This window comes from Prionailurus bengalensis, chromosome A3 (assembly GCF_016509475.1).
Source record: "Prionailurus bengalensis isolate Pbe53 chromosome A3, Fcat_Pben_1.1_paternal_pri, whole genome shotgun sequence".
Taxonomy (NCBI): Eukaryota; Metazoa; Chordata; class Mammalia; order Carnivora; family Felidae; genus Prionailurus; species Prionailurus bengalensis.
In genome coordinates, this window is record NC_057354.1 from 120,688,135 (window position 1) to 120,701,048 (window position 12,914).

At 51.4% G+C, this 12,914-nt stretch overlaps 1 protein-coding gene across 3 annotated transcripts in view; it reads right to left on the reverse strand.

Annotated features, from left to right (window-relative positions):
• Window positions 1-629: 629 nt before the first annotated feature.
• EFR3B (EFR3 homolog B) overlaps window positions 630-12,914 on the reverse strand; it is an 82,455-nt gene continuing 70,170 nt past the window's right edge. For all 3 annotated transcript variants that reach the window (XM_043604390.1, XM_043604389.1, XM_043604388.1), the window contains exons 18-23: window positions 12,430-12,557; window positions 11,574-11,665; window positions 8,348-8,396; window positions 6,968-7,074; window positions 5,597-5,646; window positions 630-5,198 (exon numbers count right to left, since the gene is read on the reverse strand). In XM_043604390.1, the coding sequence (XP_043460325.1) occupies window positions 5,093-5,198; window positions 5,597-5,646; window positions 6,968-7,074; window positions 8,348-8,396; window positions 11,574-11,665; window positions 12,430-12,557 (532 nt within the window). In that variant the 3' untranslated portion in view covers window positions 630-5,092. The remainder of the gene's footprint in view (window positions 5,199-5,596; window positions 5,647-6,967; window positions 7,075-8,347; window positions 8,397-11,573; window positions 11,666-12,429; window positions 12,558-12,914) is intronic.

Sequence of the window (12,914 nt, forward strand, 5' to 3'; positions counted from 1 at the left end):
TCCTTAGGGAAACTCTAAGCTCCAAAGGGCAGAGGCCAAGGGTTATGCTTCTTTTATATGTCCCCATGGTGTTTGTACAATGCCGAGGCCATGGATTTACAGCCACACACATTTACAATTCACAAGAAACCCCCAAATGCTTATATGCACACAGAGATACACATACGTGTCAATTGCTCTAATACCAGTGGGCAGCATAGATCAAATCCAGCTGGGAAACATTTGTGGAGGGCACTTGCACATATAACCCCATATTTTGATGCTCTAAGAGTTCATGATTAAAGAAAACTGAATGCTTCCCAGGAAATCCTGTGTAAAGGGAATCAGAAAGCCAGATTCTTAAGATAAAGTCTCCCCCGCTGTGGGTTATATTATGGGGCTAGGGTCTAGTCACGGTGATGAAGAAATGGCCCAGGCTTTCCCATCTGCAGATGCTGCTCCCATGCTGGCAATCCTGAGCTTTATGTTTACATCTTGCTAGCATCCTTTCCTCTTCTCCTTCCTTGTTAGGTGAGTAAAGTATGGTAGGCGGAGGTGGCTAAATGTCAGTTGTTAATGTTGGTATTTTCAGATTCTGTTTGCATCCCCCCAAAACCATTTACTTTAAAGAAATCAAATAGACAACTGTGTGGTGACAACATTAACATTTATTTGCAAAGGGCATCATGAAGACTCATTGGGAAACCATGACTAATAATCCTAAAGAACGATCTTGCTAAGAGTTCTTCTTCCTACAATCTGCCCCCCAACCCCTAGCCTCTTTCCCCTTCCTTAAAATAAAACTAATTTGATTCAATGAGTTTAAAATACAGAACACTGCCACAGGCACTAATTCTGCACTCCCATGTAAATAATTCAGCTGTTATGTACATATATTGCCAACTATGAACTACACTACACACACGTGTGCAGGTGGGCACATAACACTCTCAGCCAGGTCACGAAGGTCCGAGTGGACACAGACACGTTACAATCTGTGCAATGCTGCGGCATTCGGGGATTTGCCGCTCTGCACTCCACGGGCCAGGATCGACATTCATGGAGGAAGAGCTCAGAAGGGGAAGATGACCGCCCGAGGCCCCAAGGTCCTCTGAAGGAGAAAAAACCCGGCCAACCTGGCCAATGCTAAAGGAGAGCACAGAAAACTGCCTTCTGACTCCAACAGGCCACAGAGCCCTGCTCACAGTCCCCGATTCCTCCCCACTTCCCCAGCTGGCCAGGCCCAATCTTCAGACCTAGGGTCACTCTAACCAGAAGATTTCTAGGGGATGAAGAGGCAGCACAGGGCCCTAAACCTCCTCAGACACCAGGAAAACACCTTGTTTCAGGAGGATGTGCCTTCCAGGGTCTGTGGGTCAAGGGAAGCAGGCATGACCTCTCTGATGAGTTGTCCTCCCTGTCTACCTTTAAGCTTAACGCTCAACCTTACACACAGGTCTAGTCCTTTCCCACAGACCCCCATAGGCCAGCTGCCATTTTATGGTCACAGAGAAGGATTGGGAGAAATGGTCTCGCTTCTCGGTGACACTCTCTGTGCCCAGGACAGAAGGCCTGGGGACCACGTAATAGCAACTGGAAGCTATCATGACCCAGGGGCCCCCCAGGGAAGCCCACAAGTCTGGTCTTTGAACTGTTTAAAGGTACCCCAAGACTGCTGTGACTCTTAGGCAGACTGAAACACGTCGTATGGGACCCAGGACACCCAGGGCAAAGGGCAGCATGTATATGTCCCTCATACTTCTCAAGTACTGTAGGTGGTCCCAGTCCCACCTTTTCACTGCTCATCCGTTTATACTTGTATAGGAGGCTGGACAGAAGACAGCCTCTGAGTGAGGGCTATTCTAATGCTTCTCACCTGTTTGGGCTCTTTCTTTGGTGAGGAGGCATCTAGGAGTCAAGAAACCACTTATCTCTGCTTTTCAGAGAGAGGAAAATGGGAACAGGCACAGGGCACTGGGGACCCCACTGCAAGGGAAACAAGGAGCCTCCAGCATCATGTCGGTACTTTCTGCTGACCGGCTTCTTATCCGCTTACATGACTCAACCAAATTAATAGAACGTCAAATCTCAAATACATTCATGCCTTGAGTGCTAACCAAACCTATCCCTTGGGCATGAAGCAAGAGTCCTCAGCGGCTCTGGGGAGCAGCTGGTTTGGATGGGCTTGCTGGCTTACAATCCGAACAGAGACAGGTGGCCAAAAGGGTCGGTCATGTGACAAAGGACTGCCAGACGCCAGAGGGCTTGGAAGGCAGTAAGCAGTGGTTCTAAGCCAAGGGTCTGAGCGCCCCCCACACTCTGCTTTGCCTCTCTCCTTGAGCCTGCGGGAAGGGTGTGTGTGTGTGTGTGTGTGTGTGTAGGACGCTGCTGTGTTGACCAAGTAATTGTCTGAGTTAACAGTCACCTTACACTTTCTGACTCTGAGGCATATTTGGCTAGAATCTAGGTTCTGCTTCATGTCAGCAGGCAATCCAATATTCCCGTGACTGTAAGTTTTTAAACTGAAACTGAGAAGAGAGCACTCGAGAAATGGCTAGTTCTCCAAAAGAAGCACATCTCTGCTAAGCAGCCGTGATGTAAAGAAAGGCCTGCTTCAGACAGATACGGGGTTGAGTGTAGGAAGAATGAGAGCCCTGTACCTTTTTCTTCACTCTAGTCCCAGGGTGGGGGAGAGGGGGAGGCATCTGAGTGGGACTACCGATCTCTGGTTCTGGGGCTGGCTCTAGAAAGAGGCTCTGGGGTCGCGACGCCCAAGCCCCAGGACCAGGACCCAAAAGGGCAGTGCTCAGGGTGCAGCTGTCATGGGGTAGACCCTAAAGTCAAGTAGACACGAGAAAGAAACCAGGTTTCTCATCAAAGTCAAGTAGGGGATAAAGATGGAAAGATCCAGTAAGGGAAGACATGTTTGTGGCTCACAAGATTGAGATTTTTCTCTCAAGTTTTTTCCAAAGGTTATTTGCCTTCACATTTTATTTTAAACTTTGTTTCCTAATAAAGAGATAGTAAGGTAAAGAGAAATCTAAGTTCATGCTTAGAAATTTGGGTTGAGCATTAGCCAAGAGCCATAGAACCCAGCCGAAAGCTGTGGGGGTGGGGTGCGGGTGGGGCGCGGGAGCCAGGCTCCTTGGGCCTTGTAATCATGCAGGCTGTCTGGAAGCCACAGGCCCACAGCACAGGGGCACCGACCAAGGGTAGAAACTACGGGAACGAGAGTCAGATAGCCCCCTCCACCCAAACCGTTTATTGCACATGTACTGGGAAAGTGCGTATGTTAAGGTTTTCCCAGTTTGGGAAAATACAGATTTGTCCTACTAATCAGGCTTTCATCGTGTGTCTGCACAGGGCTGTGTGCACGGGTGTGACCGGAGAGTGGCCTGAGAAGCTTGCCCTCCCCTTAGCAGAAACATCCTGCTTCTGACCCTTCCCCGCACTGCCTAAAATTGTACCCTCAAAAGGGTTTCCTTTGGGTCAAGAAATCTACTCACCCTCCCTCTTTTTAAAAAACAAATTCTCCAGGGAGGGATCATCTGACCATTCACACCTTACTGTGAGTTACATCGGCTCAGAAAAGTTAGGGGACGTTTGCCTGGAAGAGAAGAAAAGGACTATTTTGGACCACGGGGTTCTGCCGCTGGAGGGGGCCCAGGAGACTCTGGAGGCACAAAGGCCCCTGGAGGGAGGATGGGTGGGGGAGGTGGGGGGGGGGAAGCACAGCGGCCTACCAGCTCTGCAGCAGCCCCTCCTCTGCACACGGATGGCACTCAGGGAAAATGGAAACCCAGAACCCCAAGGGGTCTCTGCTGCCTCTCCCCAAGCCTCAAGCTCTGCCAGCTGGCAGTGATGATGTCCTGACTTCATCCAAAGAGTGAAGAGATCATTCCAGTATTAGGTGCTGGATCCTTCTTTCCTTGAACGAAATATCCACTAGGTTGACTCCTGACATCCTTGAGATGCAGAGTACTACTCCCCATAACCCCCTCCCCCGCCCCTTCCCCAGACCAGGCTGGGAGCTTCTCCCAAAGAAAGTGATGTGGGCAGGCCTGCAGGCCCTTGCGGCTCCTCTCATGCCATGCAGAACCAGATCTTCTTGAACCAGATTCTCTCGTTCTGCCCTCCCGCAACCCAGCGGCTGTAGAAACATGCTAGGATCCTCAGGAAGAAAGGCATCAGAGAGAGAAAGCTCCACTCAGAGAAACATCTGGAAGGGAGAGGGCCACAGGTGGACCCAACAAGCTCCCTCTGAACGAAGGAAGTGAGAAGATGCCACAGAGGGCGTGACTGCGCCCACTTCCGCCCGCCCGCTCCTCTACAGGAGGCAGGCCGAGCCTGGGGAGGGGCAGCCCTCTCTGTGGCCAGCCTGCTGCCCTTCTTTTTCATCCTTTCCTGCCCCGTGTGGAAGGGCTCCTGTTGGAAGGCCTCCTGTTGGAAGGGCTCGATATGAACTAATACTAGAAAGATTCACAAGGACACAACTGGCGGCGTGAGCAGGAGAGTGGAAGGGACACCCGGAGGCCAGAGGCCTCCGGGCTGAGGGGAGGGAATACTCTGGAAGAGCGCAGCCATCTTCCAGCCTCGTATGCCACCACTTTCCAGGAGGAGCTGGGAGCCTTGGCCCCGCTTCCTCTGGACTGCAGTCTGTGCCTTCCTCTGCCTGACCCTGGCTCTGTCTAGTTCCCTCCCGGGGGACTGGTGGCTCTGCTCCCCGGACCCGTCCGCATGAGAGCCCTTGCCATGCTACACCAAGGAGGAGCTTCTGGAGACTCCAGCCTCCCTCTGAAAAGACCCCCATGGCGCCCGGCTCCAGGCTGACACAAAGGAGGAAACAAAGGGCAGGTGGGATGCTTATTGGCCCCCGAGGGGCAGGAGGCTGATCTCCCTCAGGGAAGACAAGGAGGAAGTGGGAGGGCCGGGAGGGCCGAGAGGGCCCCCCACCCCCCTCTGCCACTCCATTTTGCTTAGCTGGGGAGGCGCTTGCCAACCAAGGTGCATTTTCTCTGCGATCCCAGTTCAATTCCCATGTCCCAGGGGTGGGTTGTGAGGGCGAGCCCCTCCCTCAGACCCCACCCCTACGAGGAGCTCTGTCTTTTGGCATTCAGTATACGCACAGATCCGGAAACTTCATCTCGTAGACAGGGATGGAGTGGTTCTGAGGCTGGCCATAGGCTGCGGTGATGGTGCCTGACGGGCTCGGCGGGGGGCTGAGGCAGGGACACACGGAGGACAAAGGCATGAGAAGCGGGTTCTGGGTCCCAACCCATGCAGTCAAAAAGAGTAGCTGATTTGGGTTTTTCTTCGCACAGGGACCAGAGACTGTCACTCCATGGGTTCCTAGGTTTCAAGTTCTAGGATCTAGCTTGAAGTCTAGTTTTACTGAAGGCTTTTTTACAACGACATCATTGTTTTAGGAAGTACCAGCCCTGGACCCTGGGGCCCCTGGCTCTTTGTGGGGTTCACTGAGCTGTCTCGATTTCCTTGTCCAGGAGAGCTGGCGGCTGACTGCAGCCCTGGAGACAGAGGCTGCAGACAGGGAGGCCTGGAGACAGGGGTGAGAGGGAGGACTTGGGAGCAGGGGGCCCTGCTCAGGGCTGCCACTTACCGGATGGTGATTTCAAAGATCTGATTGAGTTTGCTCTGCAGCAGTGATGCCTAGACACAAACAGAAGGAAGTGAGCTGGGGGCTCCCTCGCACCCGTGCTGGCTCTTGGGAGCCCACCCGTCCAGAGTCCCGTCTTAGGAAGGGAACTGGTGTGAGCTCATCGACAGCACTTATCTGCGGATCCTGGCCGCGGGTTCAGATCAGGGAGGGCCACCCAACAAAACCAGAGAGGCCAGGACCACCAGAAGGACCTCAGCAGGCAGTCCCTTAAGGGGCCGAGTTCCTCCGAGCGGGGCAGTAAGGCTTGGCGGGGATATTGTCAGGAGGCTCAGAGCTGGTTTCAGACTTTCCCTTAACTCCAAGGAGCAGCTGTGCACAGTTGGATTAGGGAGGATGCTGTCTCCGGTCCCTTCTGGCTCCAACTAAGCCCACGTGCACAGACAGTGAGGCTGTGTACGTGTTCAGGGATGGACCTCAACTCTGAGCTCATGAAACCAGCAGCACCTGCCTCTGGAGATGGGCCATGAGGTTAGAATAACATAGGCCCAGAAAAATCTATATGTATCTACATAAACGATTATGTTATTATTCTGTATTATGATATACTAGAAATATATGACACATTATATGTAACGGAAAAGAAAATAACATGTATTTTTACTGAGAGGAAAAATTACAATAAAATAGAAGTTATTTGTGGATTCTGGATGCTTACAATTATGTTTCACTGTCACTAAGATGGCCACTGTGAGTAACAAATCCTGGCCTATAGTCAATTTCAAGAAAAGTCTGTGCTCTTCCCTTAAGTACAGACGTAGACATGAGTCCTTCTTTTTACTTATCTGGCACCTTCTCTTTCCAATCTCTTTTCCAGGGCCAGGCTGTTCCACTTCCCCTGCTGGGGTCCCCTGGTTGGAAGCGGAACCCTGTGTTGCAAATGTTGGCCATCTTTCTTAAGCCATGGCTCCTTTCCCCACCACTCCATGACGAGGTGAGCATAAAGGCACCGACCTCACAGAGTTGTCATGAGAATGACATAAGCTAATAAATGGAAGATGCTCGGGTGTGTGCCTAAGTGCTAGTTGCCTACTTGCTATTATAAGTTTTACAGTCTGCTTGACACAGGAGCTCCTGAGGTCAGGACTTCTTCCCTACGTGGAGATTGTGAGGTTTAAAGGAGCGTATGGCTAATAGCCAAGCCTTTTGGTTTGGGGGGAAACAATGTAGTGCCAGGGCATTGTTGGGGGGACCGAATCTCTAATTTCTGGGTAACAAAAGTGCCAAGGTCTCCTAGAAACTCAGTTCCATCCTGGACCTAAAGCCAGTATCTGTTCTTTCCCCAAAGACTTACCCCTGTTGTGCCTCACTCACCCGGGCCCCGCAGTGTGCTGCAATCTCCTCAAAGGGTGCCTTCTGGAACTTCTCCACCACTTGTCGCCGCCGTTCACGTTCCTGCTCCTCGACCGCCACACTGTCCACTGTGGTACAGAGAGCCGAGTCAGCCCCTAGGTCCTGCTCCGCTGATGTGGGGGCAAGGGCTGGAGATGGGAAGATGGGAGGACCCCTCCAGGGGAGCACTGTCTGTGATTGTGGTTCAGGCTCTGCCTTCTGCTGGTGGGCAGGGTGATAGCGGGGCATGGAGAGAGGGTGCCATTATTTGGCCCACGAGGTCTAGATCTTTTCCTGATTCAGCCTGAGAGCTCAGCCACTTTCCTTATGAAAGAGTTTGAGAACTAGGTAAGTGGACCCTTAAGCTGGGCTTTTAAAGCCCTGAGTGGCATTACCACTTGGATTCTCAAAGGGAGTTCCTGGAACAAGAAGTACTCTGGTGCTAATTTGAAAGGGACATCAACAATGGAAAAGCCACACAGGTCACAAGAGGCAATACAAAGTTAGGTCCCTATGGCCCAGCAGTCCGAGGCTGTCTAGTTCGAGGCTTCTACATATTCCTTTTAGTATCCAAAATGAGTCGGCAAAAATGAAGATGGTCAAGTACGTTCACACTCTATGCACATTCAGAAAGAATACCCTCAAAGACAACAAAAATTAAAACCGTTTGGCATTTGAGAGCAATTTATTATCAGCTCTGGGAAAAATTCTCTTATTTGGAATACTGCATTGCCCAATAATCCAGATAAATGAGGTACTACATTTTAAGATCTATTGCCAATAAATATCAATTGATTTGCTTTTAATATCTTTCATTGGTCCGCCCGTTCTTCTGTAACACAACCCACCAAAAAATAGCCAAAGTGTTTATACAAAATTGTTTTTTCCCTAACTGGCTGCAACCCTCAATTGATTACTTTTTTTTTTTTAAGTTTATTTTGAGAGAGAGTGAGCGAGCAAGCAAGGGAGAGGCAGAGAGAGAGGGAGAGAGAATCCCAAGCGGGCTCTGAGCTGTTAGCGCAAAGCCCTGTGGCAGGACTGAGTCTTACAAACCACAAGATCGTGGCCTGAGCCGAAACCAAGAGTGGGACGCTTAACTGACTGGGCCACCCAGGCACCCCTCCACTGATTACTTTTACAGGCAGCGAGCTGTCAGTAGAGAAAGGGTGGCTTGACGTGGATATGCTGGGCAGCACTACCGATCCCCATCCGGAAAGCAGAATTGATAATTGCAGCTTTGTAGTTGTTGGGAGTTCAGGGGAAGCCGCCGGCCTCCCTGTACCTCTGGGCTGAATCCTGCATCAGGCTGCCCACACCCACGCCTCCCCCCAGGACCCAGCCCCGGCATCCCCTCCAACTTACCGATGGCCTTCTTTAGCGTCTCATAGGTGATCTCCTCGGCAGGCACTCGCTGAGGGAGAAGGAACAGAAGTGTTCAGAAAAGGGGGTTGGAGGTATGGGAGGCAGCCTTGGCTTCCTCAGTTATCTGGCATCCCCTTTGCTTCTCAAAAGACCGTCCCGATGGGGGGAAACGCCCCCAGGACACCACCTGCTCACCAGGGTCCCCGAAGCTCCCCACGCAGGCAGGCGCAGAGCTCCCCACTGAAGGACAGAGCTGCGGTGAGATGGAGGGGGAAGGTCCCTTCCTCCTCAGAGTGCTGAGAATCACCTAAAAGAACTCGCCGCCCTCACCCCTAGCTGGTCGCATTAAGCCCCATGGGAAGAAAACACTGCCAAACTCAAAAAAATCTGAGAACGTAACGGAAAATATTGGCAGCGAGAGGAAGCAGTTGGCAAATATCTCAAATGTAAATTTCAAGATCTGGATAACACTTTTGAAGGCTTAGGATATAAAATTATCTTCCGAGGTGATTTGAGTATTTACTAAAGGTAAGACATGCTGGGGCTGGTCCAAGGACCTGGGTCCCAGGATCTCAGTCCTCAAAGAGCCTGTTAAAGGAGGTGGCAAATAATGAACCCAAAGAAGGATTACCCCATGGATCGTCGCCTCAGGCCAGAGGCTGAAAGTCATGAGACGTTTGTACTAAGTCCCAGGTAGTCCCCGGTAGACTCTGAGCTGCTCGAGGCAGGCCCCACGATTCACTCATCTCCCATCACTTAAACATAACATTAAGTGGAAGAAAGAGACACAGAAGAGAATGACCTCACTGACACAGAGGTCAGGAAGTGACCTGAGACAGGCTAGTGCCTCCCTTTGCGAAGGGGGGTCTCTTGGGCAATGACAGTGTTCTATTCCCTGATCTGGGTGTGATTGCACGGATACATTCCTTGTGTGAAAATTCACTGAGCTACTGTATTTTTCTGATTTGTTTAGTGTTCAATGGAGGCTGGAAAAGCCAGAGATGTACGTATTGGGATACAGTCATTTAGGAAATATTCAGTGAACACTGAGTCTGTGCAGGACTCTTGGCTGGTCCCTCAGTAGAAATGGCACAATCTGTTAGCTCGGGAATTATGAGCCTGAGACAGCTGTGCCATCGGTCACTCTCAGGAGTCATCCTCTCTGCACATCCATCCACGCAGCCACTCAGCACTGACCAACGTGTGAGGTGCTAGGGAACTGGGTGGTGGCAACAGAGAAAAGGAAGGTCACTGGTTAAGGGCAGGTAGAGAGAGGCTTATGGAGAAAACAGGACACAAGCTGGGCACGGAGGAGTGGGTGGCTCATGAGAACAAAGGTGCGGAGGAAGGGACTCACACAGGGGATTACAGCAAAGACCGGCAGCTGAAGGGGACCACGTGGGGGAGACCGAGCAGACCAGCCCCAGGGGCACAGTGGCTTCTGCCACAGAGGAGAGGGAAGTAACATGATCCAGTAGGACCAGTCCAGACTATAAATGGCTCTGAATGCCAGGTACTGGGTTTGGGGCTTGACTAAACCTGCATTTATTGATCAACTGCTATGAACTTGGCATAGAAGGCTACAGGGAGCCAGCACAGGATTCAGGTGGGGCATGGTGCGCTGAAGGTGGAAAGCAGGGTAGCCTGGCAGAAGGTCATGGGGTGGAGGCCCCCACACCCCTGCTTCAGCTACCAAGTCACCCCCCGAGCTAGGTGGACTCTCCAGGAGGGAAAGGGACCCATTCTGGTGGCCCAGGCGACATTAGAGAGTAGGAAGCTCTGTACACATGCCAGCATTTCTCCTTCCACCTTGCTTTACTCCTCGATTCCCGAGGCTCTGTTAACTTCGGGAAGGGAGAACCACAACTCTGGAGGGAACAGCAGCCAGCTCATGCTGTGGTCCTGACACATTTGAGGTTCCCTGTCCTGCAGAGCCAGAAGGCCTTGGAGGACACTAGGTTCAGCCTCATTCCCCTCTTCCAATTAGTGTGAGTCAGAGCCTCCTTCCTTCCATAGGAAAGTTCCAGACGAGTACCCCAATGAGAGAAGAGTTGAGAAAGCAGCTGAGGGCATAGAGGGAGGCTCGGTCCAGGCCCCAGTGACTTCTCCTTGCTCCAGTGCATCTGAGGAAAGGCTCAGGGTTGACATTGTCCTCCATGGCTACACCAGGCCCAAGGGGCAGAAGGCATACCACCCCCCCAACCCAAACTGTCCTGGCCTACCCCACCCCCAATGAACATCCTCCTCACTTCTCACTGAAGCTTCCCCATGACTCTGTCAATTCCCTTAACGGCAGGAGACACCATTAAACACAAGTGCATTTTGTCTTACAGCTTCACCTCCCTCATGAACCCTTTCTCTCCCCCTCTGCCCCTCTCCTATTTTCATCTCTTCTGCAGAAGTTGGGTGTTTTCATTGTGATTCCTTCCTCTCGCTGACTCATGGGCACATCTGCTTTATTTTCTCAGGTAGAGGAAGTAAGGGCAGGGGAGATGCCACAAGTTATTTCGAACAGAAGTTAGATATTCACAGCCCCCAAGAGATGGTGGAGGAGACATCTTGAAGCTGCAACTTGGTCTTTAAAAAAGCACCTCTATTGATCGATCTGGAAGAAACACCATGAAAACTATTCTCACCCCCATCTCTCCTATTAGGCCTTCCAATATCCAACATGGTGCATGTCTGCCTCCATTGGAAATGGGGAATAACTACCAGAAAGCCTTTCAAGAGTGATTTGTGTGACATTGTCATGGGAGTGTGCGACCGGGGGTGGGGGGCGCACATGTAATTTTTCCAGATGGAAAGGTCTATGACATATATGATGAGTCAGTAAGAAAATGGGATATTTGAGAAATTTGCTTTCCCTGCAACTTTATTTTATTTTATTTTTTTTTAACGTTTATTTATTTTTGAGACAGAGAGAGACAGAGCATGAACGGGGGAGGGGCAGAGAGAGAGAGAGACACAGAACTGGAAGCAGGCTCCAGGCTCTGAGCCATCAGCCCAGAGCCCGATGCGGGGCTCGAACTCACGGACTGTGAGATCGTGACCTGAGCCGAAGTCGGTCGCTTAACCGACTGAGCCACCCAGGCGCCCCTCCCTGCAACTTTAAATGGGTTATGCAGTTAAGGAAGCCTGGAACATGGAGCATCTGATTGCATAGGAAGCAAGAGCAGGTCCCCTCCCCTTGGGATGCAGGACAATATATCAAGAAGAGGACACTCACCTCCTCCTTCTCTGGGCTGTTCCTAGATTCCACCTCCACCTGCAGGGAAATGGTTTCTCCAATGCTCTTCCTCTTGGATAAGCGATCCTCATCTGGGAAAGGGAAGCCCAGACGCTAGAGTTCCCAGGGCTCAGAGTGAGCCAGGATCACACCTCTAGCACCATCTCCCCCGCCCCCACCTTTGCCTGGCCCACAGTCCTCTGAGGGCTCAGTATACACCAAGGTGACAGCTGGTTTATCAAAGGCTGCCGGCCTCCTCTGCTCATCTTAGGGTGGTGGGTTTAGTTCTTCGTGGCTAAGATTTTGAAATCATCAATGGGCACAAAGAAGCTGCTCATGACCAGAGAGCACATGTCACCTGGAGTAAGTGTCATCCACTCACAGCGCAAGTAGCTAGCTGTCACTGGTGAAGCACTTGCTAAAGTGCATTTGCCTTTATTGTTTCACGCCCGTCTCACACCAACCCTCTAAGGCAGGTGTGGTTAATCCCAATTTTATAGTCAAGGAACCCGAAACCCAGAGATGCCAGGAGACTTGTCTAAGATTTTTCAGGAAGTGAGCTGCAGAGAACTGGGTCTCTGATTCTACACCACAGCCCACGTGGGCACTTTCCGGCTCAATGGGGCCTCTCCCAGCCACAGGCCAGCCTATCTCGTGGGCCACGTTCCCCAGGGATCCTGCCCTGAGGAGAAGAGGCTGGGGAATCCAGGGGATCTCACTGTGTCTTTCAGCTCTTGGGTGACACGCAAGGTGCCGGGGAGGCGACCTACGGGCACACAAGTCCCTCACTCTCAGGACCCTTCCTGGTGGGGAAGAGGCAGAGGCAGGCTTGGAAGTCCTCGCACGGGGCTCCTACCTGTCAGCTGAGGGATGTAGGGCAGGCAAAGCCTGTCTGAATTGTAGCCGCTGCCCCCCAGGACTTCACTGATCTTGCTCTGGCGGAAGAGGAGCTCAATCACTACTCCATCAAGATTTTGAGACAACCTGGGAGCCAAAGAAGGAAAGAGGCAACCAGAGTGATTTCCTAATGACTCTCCTTGTTGCACAAGGAACATCCATCATACAAAATGACAGGGAAGCAGAAGGAAAAGAAAACCACCCATAGTCCCACCCTTCAGAGACAACATCATTACATGTTGTGCAGAATCCCTCAGCCACGTACTTGTATGCACACACACACACACACACACACAGACACCACCCCACCCCATAAGTTCCTGTTCTGTGATCGATTTTATCCACCGATTACACAGCACCTGCTTCCCATTAACTTTTCTTCCAAAACATTGCAGTGGAAAGGCCACGGTCCATAAAGCTATATTAATAATATCATAAACCCCT